Genomic DNA, 21,696 nt, shown 5'->3' with positions numbered 1-21,696 from the left:
AGGAGCGTTCTCCCGTATTCCCAGACATGCTCAGCTCCATATATTATTGTAAAGTCAGTCAAGGGGGAATTGATCCCATGAAAGATAGAGATCAGGAAATAGAAAACTACTGATATCTTCTCCAATCCTTGTTCGATTGTCAATGTTATACCAAGGGTATCTTTAAAGTCTACTGGACCAGTATAGCTAGCTTTCTTCTGACATAGCAATACAATTTTGATGAGTATCGAGAAGGAACGGGATAGAATGATTCTGTTCCTGCCAGCAGTTATTCTATCTCTGTTTGGTCGACTAAATCCCAATAGAAAGAAGAGAATATTGCATGTTCCGAGGTCCATCCGGGCGTAAGGAACCCCAACTCCCTCAATCGATGTTGTAACAATAGCATAGTGGAAATTTTCGATTGGAATTAGCTTCTGCATACCGGTGGCTTTAGAACCGAAAAAGAGGATGAGTGCCGCTTGCAAAGGATATCAATCACTATCAATAAAACTCATCCAGAATATTATTCTTTTATATTCTTCCTTTTTCATTCCGACATGACATTATGCCCGTGTAGATGAACCCAATAATTCAAATTGCACGGGGATCATTGGTGCTACGCAGATGTATGTTGCTTTTCCAATAGTATCCGGCACCGATGGAGTTATGCCACAGACTTATTATATAGTACCTTGTATTAATGAGTAGGTGTTACTTATTAGATAAAACCAAGTGGATAGTGCAATAGAACCTAGTCAATTTTAGGTATGTGAAATTACAAGTTACTCTTTGCAATAGGTGGAATTTCTGTAATATCAGGCTCTACTCGCTCTAATAATTAATATTGAAAAAACCTAATCCATCTAGAGGGTCGAATGATTGGATCAATAAGATCGAGAAATGAAAGGAAAAATTGGATATTCATATTAATTCTTACACCTAAACGTACAATGAAGGCGATAATGACAATGCTTACAGATTGGGTTGCTTATAACGAAGGCCATAATGACAATGGTTACAGCGAAGGCGATAATGGCAATGCCACGGACAACTCGTTAGTCTTGCTGAAGCTGATACCTGGGCATAGCAATGACAGAGTTAAAGCGAATTTGACATGTTACATTAATCATGCATGCAACCAATGATTTATGTGCACGGTGTTATGCTTTGGGAAAACATGCGGCCAATGAATTATGTGCACAGGTGTTATGCTTTGGAAGAACATGATAATTTGAGTTCGAGCTTCTTGCGAATCTTTGTGCTAGTATGTTGTAATTATTCTAAGATCTCATATTGAATGTTGGCTATCTTTTTTCTTTGACCTTCAAATCGATGAAAAGAATGACTAGTAATGTTCATTGTAATTATCAATATTGACTTATTTATGATTTCTTTGTGTAATTTAAATATACATGTACAACAATGAGTCCTATTTGATTTTATGCTTAATGAAGTTTGACGCTGGGTTTTAAGCCAAGTCTCAATCACTAAATAGAGATTATTCCCAAAGACTTCTTGTCTGCTCAAGTTCACATGAGAAAAATCAGAAGCCTTAATTTTTAAAAAGAGAAAAGCAGGTTCAATGAAGCCTTATTGTGCGTCGCAATTATGAAAACATATATATATGCAAAAATTGTAGTTTTTACTTCATTCATTATTTTATTTTATGCTAAATGAAGTCTGAAGCTGGGGTTTTAGCCAAGTCTTAGTCACTAAATTAGAGATTATTCCCAAAGATTGCTTTTCCACTCAAATTCAGATAACAAAAAAGATTGATTTTCAATCGATAACTAGGTGATCACTTCGGGGCTTGGCTTTTTGATCACATTTTCTTCTATTTATATGTCTGCAATGAAAGGCAGGCCCATCATACTCTTATTTGACCATCTTTATTACCGAGCACTCTTTTAGGACTTTAAAGTGTAATTGCGTATATAAATAATGACCAACGGATACGGCTATAAAGTCGAGGGGCCACCATCGAGAGGGAGAGGTGCCACAACACCAAGGGCAAGGGAAGCAACACGAGTAGTTCAAGATGCAGTGAAAGATGAAGAGAATAAACAGTTGCATAGACAATTGAAGAACCAGCAGTTTCACTCGAAATGAACACGCACTTGGTTGAATACACGACTGAATACATGCACTTGGCTGAATACAAGCACTTGGATAAGTCGTAAGGTTAAGCAGGTGGAAAGTGAATTGTAAAGGTAAAGGGAGGTAGCTCATTGCATTGACGCACTCCACAAAATAACGACTTCCCGCCCTAAAGACCGGTTCGGGACTGGTCTATAGCTGTACCTGACCTCCTAAGAAGATGAATGAATCCAAGCAAGCGGTCTAGGTTTCAAACATATATATTGGAATACATGCAAAAAATTGTAGTTTTTTCATTCTTCAGAAGATCTTGGCTATCTACCGCACTATCCTGCGAATGATTTGGAAGAATTGATTGAAAGCTCACCATGCCAAGAATTTAAAGCTCACTAAAGTTGCCCTTATCGCTGCTTATTAGTAGTTTGCAATTAGTTGGCTCAACTTAGTCTCCTTTACGCACAACTTAGTTTCCTTTACGCACAGGAGACTCACTTGTTTTCAACAGATTCTCTGCTCTACTACTGAAGTTTCCTATGACTGTATTAAAGCTTAGATGCTTTCGCTTCAGCACAAGTAACTAGTTTTAACTTGATGCAGGGACTTGCTACCTCGCAGCTTCCCTTGTTTGATTTTGGAACATGTCTCGATGCTTATTAAAATAGTTACTTTTGAATAAAATCTTTTTCTATTTCTATTCAAAACTTTCTTCCCTTTCACATTTACAAAAGAAAAATTGGGTTGGCGAAAGAGGAGTGTGTTTTTGGTGAAACAAAATAAAAAGTGGTTACACAAATGGGATATAAATCTGCATGATTTCCCTCACGCTAAGGAGGAGATAGAAAAGTGGGCGTTAGAAAAATTTAGGACTGCCATGTGGACAAAGCAGGTAGGCAAAATGAAAGCATATTATGTCAAATAATTTAAACCAACATGGAAACATGATGATAAAAAGTATTTGAGTTCTTCAATCAAGGAAGCAACTAGAATTTTAATTTCTCAGCTGAGGGCTACCTCCCATCAGCTAAGATGCGAAACTGGTAGATGGGTCATCCCTAAAGAAGATTGGGAAGAACGAACTTACATTTTTTGCAATAGAGGGGTGGTGGAAACATAATGGTATTTTATAAAAGAGTGTGAAGCGTATGAAGTTATTTGTCATCAATTTGATAGTAGCCTAAAGGTGGACAATCTCGTTGAGTTTTTCGAGGAGGCAAGGCTTCAAAAAACAACGAATTTCTTACTCAAGATCCATAACATCAGAATCAACCTAGAAAAAAATATGAACATGGATTAAGTGATAGTGGGTGGTCCCTTAGACTGTGACGTCTCATGGACATCATTAACATCCATTTCGTTTCATTTCATTTCTATAGGTTTTGGGTTTTTGGTCTACAAATATTGTTCATTGCAGCGAATCGAAATCCGGCGTTTTTGTCCTCCTTCGTCAAGTAAGAAAATTACACGTGAAAATACTTTGTATCTTATCATCTTGCTTGACCACAAATGCTTAACATGTCATCATATGTGACTATCCTGGATGAGCTCTTCACGCCTTGTACGCCCTCGAAAATGTTGTCATCATAAATAGAGCATCGTATACGAGAACCGGTGAGGGTTTGTTATTCGGAATCGAGAAGTTGTTAAAAGATATCATCGTACCCAGTGGTCGTATGAGAAGAAGGGTTTGCGGATTGTGGTCTTCCCTTTGGCCTCACCCTCAGGTAAAGTTATGAGGTTTGTGTGGTCACCCACTTCATTTTATTATGGCATATCTAGAGAAATAATATCTCCAGCATCAAAATGTACAAATTCCATGGTTAAATTTGTTTCTCAATAAGAAGAAATCACATTGTCTTCGGAAGTCTTTTCAGTTTCAAATATGTTTTCATGATCTACAATTGAATTATGCTCAACCTTTGCTTCTCGAGCTTTCAACATTCCTTTGCACTCTCACTGAAATTGCTAGTAAATATCTATTTGTAAATTTGATAGAGAATATGGAAATGAAAGTTGAGGAAAGTTATGAATCACAACGTTGAAAAAAACAATATTGTGTACATACATCTACGTTGAAAAATACCATGTACATACATCCACGTGATGCATGCAACTTCACATAGTCAATATGGGAATCACCGCAGTCTCATTAGAAAAGGAACAATGTGAGCTGCAAAGCAGCAAGTCCCTGCTGTATTGTGATTTTAGATAATAATGCCAATTCTAAGTAATCAACTCATTCAAAACACCTAAAATGACAAAATATAATATACTATCTTAGTAAGTGAAAAATGACATACGATAAATTACACCAAGGCAAAAATGTTGATAAATCAAGCAGTAGAAATGCACAGGTATCACTGTCGTATCATAGGGGTATGAATATGCATTTAGGTTAGCAACAATGGCACCATAGAAATCACCACGGGCTATGTGGTCTGCTTAATGGAGTAAATGCTGGCTAATAGGTAATTTTAGGGCTTTATGTTTTGAATTTACCACTTTCATCGACAAGTCCAGGTTATCACTCTTTCATTTTCCAGTTTAAGGCCACGTTAATATTGCAAGCAATTTCAAGAGTAAACCAATATACCAAATTAGCTAATGATGAAAGTAGAGAAAATATGATATATTCTAAATTTATATCAGTTCATTTGTAGACTCTATAAATAGACACAACCAAACCTCTGTCAGACAAGGTAATCTTGGAGGTAGCAGACAAAATAGAAGGATGGAGTTGCTAGATTTCTAAAATCATAAATTCAAGTGCCAAAAGGAATGTTGATATTCTAGCAAAAATTCAATACTAAAAAACCCTCTTGAACCATAAACGTGATACATAGATACATAAATTCAATGTACCATGAGAAATGTCAACATCTAAGAAGAAATTCAATACCAGAAATTCCATGTGCGAAGAGTAATATTAATTTCCGAGCATCAAATCACTATCAATAAATTCTATCCAACCAGAAAATTAACCAAATGTACAACATGCACATAGCTTATTGTATTGGTAGCTAACCAAAAAATTAGTTAAATGTACAACAGGCACATAACTTATTGTATTAATAGTATAGCTTACTGTATTAATAATTGATAAAAGGTTATAATAACCGCTAAAAGACATTCTTATTGAATTAATAAGGTGAGATGGTGATGTTTATAAAAAAATTAAAAATCAACGAATCAAACCTTGAAGGCATTCATCGCAACTTAATTTGTTAAAGCTCAAGCGATCATGAAATTAGCACCAAGCACATTTGTTACGTCCACATGGATATTGCTGGAAGTGTTTATTAAAAATAATTTGTTTAATATATACTTAAATTGCAAACAATAAAGATAATGAAATTAGCACCAAGCATATTTGTCGTGAACATTGATAGAAGCTTTTATTAAAAACAATTTGTTTAACATGGAAAACATGTTTACTTAGCCTTTAATTTATGAAATTCAGAAACATGTTTACAAATTATCTGAAATACGACACGTGGCAGTTGCTACTTGTGAGTAGACAAAAGAGGCAATTTCAAGTCCGAGCTTCATCGTCTATTCTAGATTTAGTAACTCCCACCCCCCGCTATCTGCATTCATCACAAATTAATTTGTGAACGTCTCTAGAAGTTCTCATCTTCAATTAACATCAGACGGTCGTGGCTCCTGCTTTAATGCCCTGATTATGTGAGGAGTTAAAAAAAATGAGTCCATGTTTATTACATGGATTCTTATGGAATGGCATTTGTCCTGGAAAATGCATGCATGTATCTGCAGAAGTAAATAAATGATGGCATGTGTTAGGAAGGCGAAAAGACAAATTATAGGTCATTGTGCAGATTAAGAAAGACTGTGTAAGGTTATAACTGTTAGGTAGACGGTGCTTATGAGAAATAATTAATAAAGTAGTGGGTCATGTTTGTAAAAGCGTCAACATAATATTGAGTTTCTATTTTCTATTTTTGCAATTGTTCACTCTACTTTCTATTTCAGCAATCGTATGCTCAATAATTTAGCTACTAATTAGCATTAAATATAAAATAATATTTAAGATAATGGATATGTTACATGGGACAAACCATGCATGTTGACACACTTCAATTCCAATTGGAGCCAAATAATGTGATGACTACCACAGGATTTGGCACAAATTTTCCATTGCCTTTTCTTCCATTCGTTTTTTTGTTTTTTAGACTAGAAACAGGTTCCATAAGGCAGGCTCTGTACTAGCAACAACAAAGGCGTTCGATAAGGCAGGCTCTATACTAGAAACAACAAAAACCCTCTACGTAAGTTATCCGTTTCACGAATATCATTCAATTTTTCTATTTCAATTCGAGGTGGAGCCAAATAATGTGATGATTGCCACTAGATCTGGCACAAATTTTCAGTTGTCTTTTATTCCACTCGTTTTGTTGTTTTTTAGAGGGTTTGTTGAAACATTGGGATATGCTAGCTTCTGTTGCAAACAGTGGCAAAGACGCTTCAGCTGCAAACCTTGAAGCCTCCGGGATGTGCCCACCTCCAGTAAGTTAGCGTGCAATTTTTTAGATTCAGGGTTTACGCTCTATGTTGAAGTCCTTCCATCTGATCCAATGTTGTAAGTTATAATACGATACAGTGTGGATTGAATTCTGAGATGCATGATGGCAGGACTAAAGCCATACGAAACGGGATCTTGTTGCACAATTTTTTTTCTTTGTATCTAATGGAAGTTGTAGAGCCTTTTCTGCAGGTTTTTTGCACGCTTGTTTCACTACCTGAAATTCGGCATTGTGTGAGAGAAAAGGAGCGTTGTGTGACAGCAAATGAAAGGACACGATAGGTGTAACAAATGTTGGGAATTTATGATAATTCCATAACAGACTAACAAAAAAAAATTCTTTGTTTTAGCACAGAAAACTGAAAATCGTTTGCTGGAAACGGTGTTGCAGCAACGCAATTTGGTGTTGCAGCAATGCTGAAAATTACTGTGTCTGCACTACTGTACATTACAGAAAACAAAATACTCTGTCTCCTCTGAAAAATCAACAGGCTATTTTTCACTGCTGTGTCTGCACTCCTGTGCATCTATAAAACACTCTGTTTCTGTTCAGAATGCTGCTGTAACACTCTGTTTCTTCCTTGAAAACATTTTGCACTACTGCTGTAACACTATGTTTCTTCCTTGAAAACATTTTACACTGCTGCTGTAACTTTCATTCATACGTACACGCTGCTGCGTACATCAAAAAAAACTTCTGCACTGTTGTGCATTACAAAGAGAGCTCTGTCTCCGTTCAAAACTTTTTACACACACTGCTATATTTTCATTACATTTTTCAGATTAAAAAAAAAAACAACTGAACTTCACATTTTTCTTTTTTGTCGTAAAAACAAAACTATACCTGTGAATTAAAATAAAATAAAATTAAAATCCTACCTACATTTACCAACCACAGCAATAAATTACCATCATTCCGTGAGTGACCACCATTCCGTAATAAATTGTTGTGTAATGGCTGATTCAGGAAAGGACTGGAGCTGCGGCTGTTTAATGGCAGATTCATCAATGCAGAGGTATGGCAGTTGATTCAACAGTACAGGGGTATGGCAAAGGACTGGCCCTGCAGTTGAAAATAATATTTCAACACTCCCCTTTAGTTTCAACTGCTGGGTTATCAGTCATACCCAGACATTTCCTCAAAAACTCAAAACTTTTCTGTCCCAAAGGCTTGGTTAGAATGTCTGCAACCTGCTCCTGAGTTTTGCAATGTACTAAGACAATTTCTCCATTATTTACCAACTCTCTGATATAATGAAACCTTGTGTCAATGCGTTTTGTTCTCTTATGAAACAAAGAATTTTTGGATAATGCAATAGCAGAACTGTTGTCACAATAAATCACAGTTCCTTTTGCCTGCTCTTGGCCTAAGCTCCTTAACATCCTTCTCATCCAAACTGCTTGACATTATGATGTTGTAGCTGCCACGTACTCTACTTCTGCTGTGGACAATGCCACAATTGGTTGTTTCTTGGATGCCCATGAAATGGCTCCTGAAGTCATGTGAAAAACATAACCGGATGTGCTTTTCCGGTCATCTACACTTCCAGCCCAATCACTGTCTGTGTATCCAACTAAATCTGAACATTCTGAGACAGTATATAAAATCCCAAACCTTTTAGTACCTTTAACATACCTCAGAATCCTTTTTGCTGCCTGCCAATGTGCTTCTTTTGGTCTCTCCATGAATCTGGAAATTAGACTAACAACATACATTATGTCTGGCCTAGTTGCAGTCAAATACATGAGGCTGCCAACTATGCTTTTGTACAGACTAGGATCAAAATCCTTGCTGATGTCCTCTTTGCTGAGTTTTAATCCCATTACTGTGGGAGTGATTGCTGCCTTGCACTCTTGCTTATTAAATCTGCCCAACACTTCATTTACATATTTTGCTTGTGAGATGAAAATTCCATTTTCATTTTGATCTACTTCTATTCCTAAGAAGTATCTCAGCAAACCCATGTCAGTCATTTCAAATTCTTCTTTCATGAATGATTTAAAATTTTCAATGAGGTAGTCATCATTACCTGTAAAAATCACATCATCAACATACAACACTACAATTAGCAATTTACCATCCTTTTCTTTGATGTAGACGGCGGGTTCTCCTTCACATTTTTCAAATCCATTCTCCAGTAGATAGGAATCTATCCTACTGTACCATGCTCTTGGTGCTTGCTTCAGCCCATAAAGAGCTTTCTTCAATCTGCATAGTTTGTGCTCTTCACCTTTCTTCTCATAGCCTAGAGGTTGTTCAATGTAAACCTCTTCCATTAACACTCCATTTAGGAATGCTGACTTCACGTCCATTTGGTAAACTTTCCACTTGTTTTGTGCTGCTATGGACAGCACTGCTCTCACGGTTTCCATTCTAGCAACCGGTGCGAAAGTTTCCTCATAATCTCTCCCATACTGCTGTTTGTATCCTTTGACAACCAGCCTTGCCTTGTGTCTTTCTATTTTGCCTTCAGCATTACTCTTGGTCTTGTAAACCCATTTAACTCCAATGACTTCTTTACCTTTAGGTAGGTCAACTAAATCCCATGTTTTATTTCTTTCTATGGCATTAATCTCCTCATCCATAGCTTCTATCCATTTCCTATCCTTAATTTCATCTTCGAAATGAATAGGGTCTTCAACATGACAATATAAAGCAAATAAAGAATTCATACCTTCATTTGTTGCTTCTTGTTCATAAATTTCATTTAAATTTCTGAACTTCTTACCTCTTTCATTTGGTGTATAAGTGCTTGAAGAAGCACTTGAATTTCCTCCTTGTGGTGTGCTTGGAGAAGCACTTTCATTTCTTCGCAAGGGTGTCTCTTGCTGTTCTGTTGTTGGCACTGTTGTTTGGGGATGTGTTTTAGCCAACTCCTCATCATCATCATCATGTGGCAAATACTTTTTAACATTAACTGTTTTCTCTATGCTTCCATCCCAAGCTTTCTCCTCAATAAATTGAACATCTCTGCTCACAAAAAACTTCTTGGTGGATGGGATATACAACCTGTAAGCTTTGGATTCCTCACTGTACCCAATGAAAATACATTTCTCCCCTTTGCTGTCCAATTTCTTCCTTAGTTGATCTGGAATGTGTGCATAAGCCACACAACCAAAAACTTTCATGTGGGTGACTCCTTGCTTTCTCCCACTCCATGCTTCTTCTGGCACTTTGTTCATCACTGCTTTTGTAGGACACCTATTCAAAATATATACTGCACAGTGTACAGCTTCAGCCCAATAATCATTTGGCAAATGCTTTGCCTTCAACATGCTCTTCACCATATCCATGATTGTTCTGTTTTTCCTTTCAGCAACTCCATTTTACTGCGGGGTATAGCTAGCTGTAAATTGCTTGTGAATTCCATTTTCTCTGCAAAACCGCAGGAATTCTTTGGAGATATACTCACCTCCTCTGTCTGTTCTCAAAAATTTGATGCGCAGCCCACTATGATTTTCCACAAGTGCTTTGAAATTTTGAAATTTTTCAAACACTTCGCTTTTATTCTTCAGGAAATAAACCCAAGTCTTTCTGATAAAGTCATCAATAAATGTTAGAAAATATTGGCTGCCTGCAAGTGATGGAGTTTGCATCGGTCCACATAAATCTGAGTGGACAATTTCTAAGGGTGCCTTTGCTCTTATGCTTTTCCCGGTTGGAAAACTTTCTCTGTGTTGTTTCCCCAATATGCAGCCTTCACAAAGGCTGTCCGGTTTCTCTATCAATGGTCATCCTCTTACCATTCCTTTTCTACTCAACAAATTAAGACCTCCAAAGTTGAGATGTCCAAATCTCAAGTGCCACAACCAATTTCCATCCTTTGACACGCTTTGGAAAGCTTCTTGTGTCACTGCTGCAATTTCTTCTTTATTTTTCAAATCTGCTCTTATTCTAAGAGGGAACATTATGTTCCTTGTCATCTTCACTTCAGCAATGCATCGCTTGCTGGGTGCTCTGTCCATGATGGTGCATACATCATTCTCAAAGAAAACATTGTACCCCTTATGGACAAGCTGTCCAATACTCAAGAGGTTACACCTCATTCCAGGAACATAATAGACATCTGTTATGGTTTTCCTTTCTCCTTTCTTTGTAAATATTTTAACTTCTCCTTTTCCCATAACAGAGATTTTGCTATCAGTCCCAAGTGTGACTTGTGATTTCACACTTTGATCTAAAGCAGAAAACATGGCTAAGTTTCCTGTCATATGGTTACTACAACCGGAATCTAGAAACCATATATCTTCACTGTTTGTTTCAGCCATATTACAAGCTAACAATACATTATCTTGGCTGATATTTTCTCTAATAATATTTGCATTAGATCTATTGTTCATATCATGCTGCTTCTTCCTACATTCACTGGCATAGTGCCGATATTTTTTACAATAATAACATTGGACATTGGATTTTTCATACCTTTGTCCTTGAGCATGATGTTGTCCACTTTGTTGGCTGCTGCCATGGCCTTGGTTCTGATTTGGATTGCTGCCTCTTCCTTGAGCATTTGCTGGGTTGTTCCTTCCACCTCTGTTTTGACTTCTGCCTCTTCCTTTCTTGTTTCCTCCGCCTTGACCTCTTCCTCTTCCAAAGGACATATGGGTCTTGAAGGCTTGCTCTAGAGATGAGTTTTCATTTCTACTCAACCTCTGCTCATGTGTTATCAATGATGCATGGAGTTCATCAATTGAAAAATTTGAGAGATCCTTTGTCTCTTCTATGGTGGTGACAATCACATCAAACTTTGAGGGTATGACCATCAACAATTTCTCCACAATCCTCCTTTCTTCAAGAGTTTCTCCATGAGACCTTATCTGTGTGATCAATCCAATTGCTTGTGTGAAGAATGAGTCAATATTGTCTGACTCCTTCATGCGCGGGTTCTCAAAATCTTTCCTCAGCAACTGTAGTTTTGCCGTCTTCACTCTCTCCATGCCTTGATAGGCTGTCGTGAGAGTTTGCCATGCTTCTCTGGATGTCTTGGTTGCTGCTATCCTTGGAAACACACTCTCATGCACTGCTTGATATAAGAATCACTGCTTGATATAAGAATACAAGGGCTTTTGAATCCTTCTTCGTATTTCTCTGTAACAGCTCTTTTTCTGCCTGAGTTAACCATTAAACTCTTCTTCATTTGCTGGCTCTTCAAATCCATATTCAACAAATTCCCATAAATCTTGTGAGGCAACTACAACCTTCATGGTTATGGCCCAATAGTCATAGTTTTTCCCATTGAAATGTGGGAGCTGGGTATTAAACATACCCACGCTGGTGCTGGCCATTCTTTCAATACTTGACTGTGTAAAAAAAATTCACTGACAGTCTTCACTCTGCTGGTGAGGTTGCTACAGCAATAAACCCTTCCTTCAGCTTCTTTGACACTTCAAAGAGCCTGGACTAGCTCTGATACCATGTTGGGAATTTATGATAATTCCATAACAGACTGACAAAAAAAATGCTATGTTTTAACACTCTGTTTTAGCACAGAAAACTGAAAATCGTTTGTTGGAAACGGTGTTGCAGCAACGCAGTTTGGTGTTGCAGCAACGCTGAAAATTACTGTGTCTGCACTGCTGTACATTACAGAAAACAAAATACTCTGTCTCCTCTGAAAAATCAACAGGCTGTTTTTCACTGTTGTGTCTGCACTTTGCACTGCTGTGTCTGCACTCCTGTGCATCTACAAAACACTCCGTTTCTGTTCAGAACACTGCTGTAACACTCTGTTTCTTCCTTGAAAACATTTTACACTGCTGCTGTAACACTCTGTTTCTTCCTTGAAAACATTTTACGCTGCTGCTGTAACTTTCATTCATACATACACGCTGTTGCGTACATCAAAAAAAACTTATACACTGCTGTGCATTACAAAGAGAGCTCTGTCTCCGTTCAAAAATTTGTACACACACTGCTGTATTTTCATTACATTTTTCAAATTAAAAAAAAAAAACAACTGAACTTCACATTTTTATTTTTTGCCGTAAAAACAAAACTATACCTGTGAATTAAAATAAAGTAAAATTAAAATCCTACCTACATTTACCAACCACATCAATAAATTACCATCATTCCGTGAGTGACCACCATTCCATAATAAATTGCTGTGTAATGGCTGATTCAGGAAAGGACTGGAGCTACGGCTATTTAATGGTAGATTCATCAATGCAGAGGTATGGCAGTTGATTCAACAGTACAGGGGTATGGCAAAGGACTAGCCCTGTAGTTGAAAATAATATTTCAACAACAAATACACATCACCAAGTGGAAAAGCAAAGCGGTGGCGATGCCTTTGTCAGTGGCGTTGTGTGACAACAATGTGATGGCAAAGGAAAGAAAAGACACGAGAGGTGTAATCTAGATCACCAAGTGGCAAAGCAAAGCGGTGGCGCTTCTTTAGGTGTCAAGATAGTAGTAAAGGAAAGGACACATGAGGTGAGTTGTCAAAATAGCAGCAACTTTTTTGAGTAAAAAATTTAATTTGAAAATGTAAACATGGAAGAATCTTAACATTATTTCAATCCGCAAAAATTTGAATGAAATAATATTTTTTAACCAAAGAAATTTTAAAGATTCAATACAGCATGTGCCTCTCCCTCTGAAAAAAAAAGGCCAAATAAGAGCATAGGCCTCTCCCTCTCAAAAGAGGCCAAATAAGAAGTCAAAGTCTCTCATTAGCCAACAAAATGAAGATTCAATACAACATGTGCCTCTCCCTCTCAAAAAAAAGGCCAAATAAGAGCATGGGCCTCTCCCTCTCAAAAGAGTCCAAATAAGAGGTCAAAGTCTCTCATTAGCCAACAAGATGCCGTGTCACTATTTAATAAGGCAAAAAAAAAGTGTTTGGCTTTGAAACTTTGAATTTCCAATTTTAATTTCTAAAATTTCTGTTTTAATATTACATTTGTGACTGCACGAATGACAAAACATATCGATCGCTATAGTCTTTGCCCAGGCAGGACTAATAGCCCCTGCCCGCCGGGACTAATAAGACGAAATAGGCTTTGAAAGGACGACGTTGAAGTTAGAGGTTTACATAAATTGTGAAGTTTGGTGAATAATAATATTAAAGTCAGGATATGGCATGACTGCCGCTGCTAGGATACCAACGAACATCGAGCCGCCCATGTATGTCAACATATGAATTTAATGATTACACTGGGAGCATAATGTTTGCCCACCATGTCATTGTGTAGTTGATCATTCCTGCCTTTTCCGATGCCTAGTATTATGTAGTTGCCTTTGACTGTAGATGATTAAAATTAAGTTTGTGTATTTAGATTCTGTGTATGCGATCAGTATGAAACGAAACAAAGTTAAGTCAATAGTTTGTTTCTGGTTTTGTGTTAATAAATGTTTTTATCAAATTTTATTATAATTAAAATGATTTATTAATTAATTAATATATTTTTAATTTAAGTAGATATTTAATAAACATTTAATTTATATAGATGTACTTATTATCAATTTGTTTAATTACATAGATTAATCAAGTATTAATTATTAGATTATTACTGAAATAAAATATTTTAGATTCTAGAAATACAAGTAAAATTTGAGTAATAGATTGATAAGGGGTTGTTTGATAAAGTTAGGTGTTGTTTGACTAGTAGTTTAATAAGATTATTGCTTATTATAAATTCATTGAATTTGCAATTGGAATGAGTTCATCCAAAATTATTAGATTCTAGCAATAAGCTCACCTAAAATTTGAGTAATAGATTGAAAAGGGGTTGTCTGATAAAGTTAGGTGTTGTTTGACTAGTAGTTTAATAAGATTAAAATTTGAGTAATAGATTGATAAGGAGTTGTTTGATAATGTTAGGAATTGTTTGATAAAGTTAGGCGTTGTTTGACTAGTAGTTTAATAAGATTATTGCTTATTATAAATTCATTGAATTTGCAATTGGAATGAGTTCATCCAAAATTATTAGATTGTTTGATTGTTAGTTTAATGAATTTATTGTTTATTACAAATTTATTAAGTTGGAGGATTGGAATAAAAAGTTAGTTAAAGTTGATTTTGAAATTTTATTTTATTATTAGAAAAAATTGTAATAAAAAATTCAGTAAAATTATTAAACTATTTCAAACAATATAAATTAAATGGTGAATGAATCTCGATAAAAATATATGTGATTTGATCTCAAATATTTTTTATATAAATTATGAATCAAAGAAGCCTGCATTCTGAGATTTTATCCTTACACACAAAGGAAATGGCCAACAAAGTTAGTTCACGAATTAAAAATTTAGAAAAAGATGGCTAATCTAATGTTTCTCAAGAGATGTAGAGATTAGCCATTGCATCTCTACTATAAATATGAGTCTTTTATTTCAGCTATCCATTTATGTCATAAATATTAGAAATTAATCGTTATAAATTATAATTAACCTAATAATTTAATCACAATTAAATAATAAAAATAAACCTTTATAAAAAATTTAACCCAATTTTTTTAATTTATAATCAAAATAAATTGAAATAAAATTACTAAAAATTTTTAACTATTTCAAAACCATTTTAACTTTTTCCCACTAAACAAAATTATTAAACCAAATATATTATCAGAATAAACTCAAATAAATAATTTTAGCTAAAACAGTTTCGTCTTTTAGTCTGATACTAGTAGGTGTAATTCATTATCTATCATTTTTAAAAGTGACTTTGAATTGAAAATTGAGTGCATATGTGTTTGCCAAGCAGGTATGTGGATAGGGGCTCTCTCGCTGCATTGTTCTTATTGTGCACTAACACTTTTTTTTTAGTATTGTCGGTATGCTCTGTGGAGAACATCTGTGCAGGCTCTCCACTGTCCGATGGCGGTAACAAATATGAAGTTTCATGGAAGGGATTCTGCACGGTCTCGCTGGATGGGCCAAAGTATTACGCTATTCTACATAATGATTCTTCTTCCAACGTTCATCAATATTACACTTAATGGACAGATTTGCAACGGAACCACAACTAAATGCGGCGGCGGTAACTATACAGAAGGCAGTACGTTTGAGAAAAATCTGAACATAGTCTTTCATCGTCTTGCTGAAGGGGCCAACAAAACTGGGTTTAATATATCTGTGTATGGTCAAAGTCCAAACAGAATATATGGCCTCCTCCAATGCAGAGAAGACATGACAGCCGACCAGTGCTTCAGTTGTTGGCAATTTGCAATCACGAACATTCGACAAGATTGTGGGAATGCCGTTGGCGGTAGTATCTGGCCTTTTCAGTGCTTCTTACGCTATGGAAACTATAACTTCATCGGACAACTGCACAGAATCTGTTAGAGAAATTGTCAATTGAAGCAGCAAGCGAAACGAAACGATCTGCTTTGTCTACAGCTCTGGATTCGGCGTCCCAAACGATTTACGGTCTGGTCCAGTGCACCAGAGATCTCTCTACTCCTGATTGCAGACGGTGCCTTTCATACTCAATCAGTAAAATGTTCACTTCTGACACGGCTGCAGGAATCCAGTATTGGAGTCAAAGCTGCATACTCCGTTATGCAATATATCCTTTTTTTAATTCGGCCACGTTTGCACTGAACAGTACGCAAGGGGTAGCTAATAAAGCACATGAGGCCAAGTCTTCACACAAAGGCACACACACAATTTTAATTTTAGGTGTTGTGGGGGGCTTGGCTCTGGTATTCATGGCATGCTTGTTTGCAACTGGGAAGAGACTGAAATCCGCCACATTCGGAAAAGGCTATGAAGGTATTTATATTAACAACTCTTGGGTATTGCTGGTTATTGAGTGCATTTTCTGCTTGTTCAAAAGGTAACTTTGTATTTTCATGATACAGATGAGGAAAACACAGCAACCGATCCTGATGGACATATGGTGTTTAAGATGGAAACATTACGAGGTGCCACGAATAACTTTCATGATGACAACAAGCTCGGAGAGGAAGGCTTTGGCCCTGTATACAAGGTAACAATAAAGGCTAAGAAAGTTTGTACTAGTTTTCACTGTTCAGAACCTTAAATTATAGTAATAATACAGGATGGTCTCTGAGCGTTGGATGTAGATTAGTAGCCTCAAAACGAGTGTATTGCAGGAAGCAAATTAAGCTTAATTACTCTACAAAAGTTTGATTAGAATTTTTTTGTTTAAATTATTTAAGGAACTACCGAGGATGGAAAAGAAATGGTTGTGAAAAAACTGTCCTTCACATCCATGGAAGGAAGGAATTCTAAATGAAGTTAAACTTGTATTCAAAATTCAACATAATAGCGGCTGGCATGCAGAGGGATTAGAAAGGTTGCTCGTTTAAGAGTACCTCCAGAATAAGAGCCTTGATAAAATCTTATTCGGTGACTGACTTCCATTAATTTATCAAGAAAACTTATAATTATTGTCATGCACATATGCAGACGCAAACAAACGTAGCCGGCATGATGGGCAGAAGCGTTACAACATCATAGTCCGATTAGCTCGTGGCCCTTTCTTGAAATGTGAGATACGAAACAAGCGCTGAATTGCATAGATTGGTCTTTTGTGTACACAGGCAGAATCCCAACTTTTGTGTACACGGTCTGTTTGAATATGCTTTCAACTGATTCCTTGAGTTACAGGATCCGACAAAGCCTGCCTTTGTGACTTCTCCTGTGTCATAGTCTCACACTTCAGCATCTAACACCACTGCTTCCATGGGTGATTTGCTACCCAGGTTATGCTAAATCTGCATTACAAATAAGAGAAAGGTTTCAGTTAATGTTTTAATATCTATTATAGCATTGAAACAAAAGAGCTTAAATGTAAGGTCCGTAAGTCAGTTTGTAAAATATAAAGACATCGAAGTTTTATTTAATATATTTCCTAATATATAAGAATTAGTCACTGAAGTTTTTATTCTTCCTGTACCATTTTGTTATAAATGTTTTTATTTTTTATTTTGAGAATTTTTTTAACGTAGAATTGTAGATTTCCAGAAGATTTTGGAATTTTATATATATAAATTAATTTCGTTCCGGTCTATTGTATCTTGGAATTTTTTTGAATTTCAATTTGGTTACCCTGATGTTGAAAATCTCTAGATTAATGAGGTCTTTTATTATTTCTATGCACTTGCATCTCTCTATTTCTATTTTAAAATAAGACTTTCAGAATTTTAATTTAATTAACCATAGTTATCAAGTGGATTGTAGAGATTTAACCTTGATGAAATATTTCTAGCATATTCTTATATTAAAGATTAAGATTTATTAAGATATATCTCAAATATAATTATCTCTTTTCTGACTTTTTGATAAATTAATTAATTAAAAAATGTCATGTGAACATGTGCCATATAAACATGAGTTAATGTTTTGTGGGCATGTGTTATTAGTAAACCGTGATATTGGTATATAGTAGCCTAACAATGCCTCTTTACAAGTTAAGAAATTTTAAGTGTGGTGAATCTCCACAGTAAAGAATCTTGGTACATATTTTTTAAATGTATATAAGTTTAATTCATATATTAATTATTTTTATATTTTATAATTAATAATAATGATAATTTAAAATAAAGTTATATAAAGTTGATTTATATGATTTTTTATTGTTAATTTATATGATTTATATGTAATTTTTTTTTTTTTTTAATTGTATTTATTAACCATTTAATTTATATGATTATACTATTCTTAATGTTAGACATAGTCTAATTAATAGATTTTAGTGAGAATCTCACAATACAATTTCTAGCAACATTGTGATTTTATGTTGTTTAAAATATACTTTTGAATGTATAAAATGGATTTAGCATCCTGAAAAACTTTGAGGAACTAGATATTTGCAAATTAAATGATTTAAACATATGATTTTTAAAAATTTATACAACAAAAAATGATTTTTTCTATTAATTAAACTACACGATAGAGTTAAGTTAATATATTTTGGGATGTTAAGTTTATATTTTAACATCAAGTAAAGGGTTATTATGATTTTAGAGATAAAAATATTATATAATTAAGTTAGGAAAATTGATAAAGTAGTATTTGATATTATTAAGTGCCTAGTGCATTTAAAGAAATTCTTTTGAATTTTTTTGGGTCATTTTATAAATTTAGTTACCCTGATTATTTGTTGCGTTAGTTTAACAATTAATTTCATGCCAGTGCATTAGCTTTAATGTTGAATATATCAATTTTTTTCTTTGTATTCTTAGCATTGTAAAAATAATTTTGATTAGAAAAATTAGGATATATAAAAAAAATTGTCTTATTTTATTTTACTATTATAATAATATTAAGGGTCATAAATTTAATGTTTTATTTCGACAAAAAATTCACGAGGATATATAATTTTGATAACTTTTTAATAATATTATTAATTTTATTATATAGAATTGTAAATATATTAAGTTAATTATTGAATATTTGATAGATGGTAATGTAATTTTATAGTGAATTGCATTCGTGTTTGAATGTGATTAGAATAGAGTATTTTTATTTACAATGTCAGAAAAAGGTGATGTAGAATGAGACCAATTAACTTTCTAAAGTTTGGTAAATTAAAAACCTTCTGATATTGTGGGAAAACTAAGATACCCGTGATTGTGTTAGATGAACTATAACAACTATTATCTATGAGAAAATGTAAAAAAAATAAATAGTATTAAGCATGCACAAAAACCTTTACAAATGGTTATATAGGATGGTATAAAATGCCATGCTAACCAATTTTCACATCAATGTTCAATTTAAGTATATTTGATTTGGTTGATAATTTTCTCGTTTTGGTTTGAATGTTAATTGTGAGATGGCAATAGTAGTTCCTAGGAAGGAGAGTAGAGAGTAGAGTTATAGGTAAATCACAATAGGGTTATTAGGGTCGTGATTGTGTTAGATGAACTATAACAACTATTATCTATGAGAAAATGTAAAAAAAAAATAGTGTTAAGCATGCACAAAAACCTTTATAAATGGTTATATATGATGGTATAAAATGCCATGCTAACCAATGTTCACATCAATGTTCAATTTAATTATATTTGATTTGGTTGATAATTTTCTCATTTTGGTTTGAATGTTAATTGTGACTTGGTGACGATAGTAGTTCCTAGGAAGGAGAGTAGGGTTATAGGTAAATCACAATAGGGTTATTAGGGTGGCTAAGTTAGAGAAAAAGTAGACTGCAAAATGGATGGTTAGGGTTAATATTAGGTTTTTCAGGCAAAAAAAAACAACTTTCATTAAATAAAAGTCATTACATAAGTCAAAATAACTTGAAACCCAGAAAAAAACCAAATAGACTGAAAAGATACCACCCCAGGAACGAGGGCCCAAAATGTAACAAAATGTGAACCAAAACATCACTCCGCCGAAAGCATGTAACACAACCCCTATGGATACCAAAAGAAGGAAAAAAGCACTATCATAATGGCCCAACACCAGCAAAATGAAAGACATACCTCAGAAGCGAAAGATGAGAGGCAAAAAAACCAAAACCAATCATTGCTTAGGTAAGACACTAGATGAATGGACCATGTTGTTGATGAGGAAGTTGAGATGAAAAAATCTTGGCATTGAGCAAATACTGTGCCTCGAAAGATAGTCAACCACGAAATCTTATTCCTGATAGACATGGAAAAAGATATATGCACGAAAGAATCCCTTAAATTCAGAGCCTACTGAAACTAGTGGAATAAAGGAACATTCAAGGAGGAACAACCATTAACCCAATCTATGACGGTTTGGAGTCATTGACAATAATAATATCCTCAATGGCAAGCTAATATGCGAACCTTAGGACACCCCAATGGGAAAGAACCGCTATCCTGCAATTATGACCAGAGTCTCCCGACCAAAAGAAGCAATAAGCTTTGTGTTGATCGATTACAATAAAGGCCCCACACCCACATACACCCCGAGAGGATGCACCATCAAAAAATCTGACAAGGGAGATTACTAAAGTAGTTGGTAATGTTAATATTAATATTAGTTAAGTTAATAATAATATTAATGTTAATATTAATATTAAAATTAATATTGACATTAACATTAACATTAGTTAACCCCGGATGCGGGTGTTACTGCGGTCATAAATGGCTCTGACGCCAACTGTTACTACCGCGTACTGCATGTAGCAGAGCAGCGGGGCTTCCCAGACCTTCACCTCAGGTAAAATGGATGATCAGCAGTTCGATGGCAAAGGTGGTGTCTGCGCATTTATGGTTTACTTGGTTCGAAGCATGGCGAGGATGGTTATATTCATTACCACCCAGCTCTTCCCTTTCACGATGTGTTTCAATTACTCTGGTTCTGAGTTCTGGTTCCCGAATTCTCCTGGAAGCAAGAGAGCCCTCCTTCTCAGAGGCGCGCCTTGCAGGTTTCAAGCACGTCTCAGGGGTAAGAAGCTCTCTCATCCTTCTCTGGCTCACGCATTTTGCTTTTCAATTGCGCTCTCTATTGTTTTTGTGGTTTTCGTCGCCCTTCTCTTACTATTCATCATGGTTCGACAAGGGGGCAGGAAGAGACCCAGAGGTAATCTTGGTGATGGCTCTCGGCTTTCTCCCAGTAGCTCTGATAACCCTGATCACTCCCCTGCTAATCTCCCTCCTCCTCAGGCGACTGTGCAGCCCTCTAGCTCTGTTCGTCGGCCTCTCCCAAACAATGCCTTTCAGACCACCCATTTTAAATTCCAGAGTAACCTCAATCGACCTCTGATCTCTGCCCACATCACCTTAATTATCTCTGAGGAAGAAAATCAAATCCATCCTTTGGCATGCATCTCTCCGGAACCCTCTCAGAGCAGCGAGCAGCATCTGACCTTGGATAGCCCGGAGAAAGCTTTGGTGGAACAAACAGGCCATATTGATAGCCCGAGAATTACTCTGCCCCATGTCGATATTCTCCCTGCTGAGGGGGATGAAGCTCTGAATGATTCCAACCACCCAATTTTAATCCCTGAGGATGATAAGGTCGGCGATGAAGTTCTGGGGGTGGCTAGTGACCGTCCAGCAGATGAGAAGACCTCTGGCGGGGGCAAGGAAGACTAAGGCCACGCGGCACTGTTCGGTTTCTTTTTTCTTTTTGTCTGTCAAGCAGACGACTGTTTTCAGGTTTCCTTGATAAAACACATGGCTTATCT

The 21,696-nt window shown here is 35.6% G+C and overlaps 2 protein-coding genes across 2 annotated transcripts; both read left to right on the top strand.

Annotated features, from left to right (window-relative positions):
• The first annotated feature begins 15,437 nt into the window (after positions 1 to 15,437).
• On the top strand, positions 15,438 to 15,905 carry LOC149171887 (cysteine-rich repeat secretory protein 38-like). The gene has a single exon (XM_089426119.1). It carries the CDS (start codon positions 15,438 to 15,440, stop codon positions 15,903 to 15,905), a length of 468 nt encoding a protein of 155 aa, XP_089282245.1.
• A 134-nt stretch (positions 15,906 to 16,039) lies between these two features.
• Positions 16,040 to 17,460, top strand: LOC149171886 (putative cysteine-rich receptor-like protein kinase 30). Its single transcript, XM_089427624.1, has 3 exons — positions 16,040 to 16,334; positions 16,424 to 16,551; positions 16,995 to 17,460. The coding sequence occupies exons 1-3, from the start codon at positions 16,061 to 16,063 to the stop codon at positions 17,043 to 17,045; spliced, it is 453 nt and encodes a 150-aa protein (XP_089283750.1). The 5' UTR covers positions 16,040 to 16,060; the 3' UTR covers positions 17,046 to 17,460.
• Positions 17,461 to 21,696: the final 4,236 nt, after the last annotated feature.

The sequence above is a fragment of the Pinus tabuliformis genome, chromosome 4_2 (genome assembly GCF_031772625.1).
Source record: "Pinus tabuliformis cultivar Carrire ecotype Pingquan chromosome 4_2, CPIR1, whole genome shotgun sequence".
Taxonomy (NCBI): domain Eukaryota; kingdom Viridiplantae; phylum Streptophyta; class Pinopsida; order Pinales; family Pinaceae; genus Pinus; species Pinus tabuliformis.
This window is presented reverse-complemented; position numbering and strand designations above follow the sequence as displayed.

Coding starts and splice junctions, on each gene's coding strand:
- LOC149171887 (XM_089426119.1), top strand. CDS start 15,438: ATGGCGGTAACAAATATGAAGTTTCATGGAAGGGATTCTGCACGGTCT.
- LOC149171886 (XM_089427624.1), top strand. CDS start 16,061: ATGTTCACTTCTGACACGGCTGCAGGAATCCAGTATTGGAGTCAAAGC. Junction 16,335..16,423: donor ATTCGGAAAAGGCTATGAAG/GTATTTATATTA, acceptor TTCATGATACAG/ATGAGGAAAACACAGCAACC. Junction 16,552..16,994: donor GCTTTGGCCCTGTATACAAG/GTAACAATAAAG, acceptor GCACATATGCAG/ACGCAAACAAACGTAGCCGG.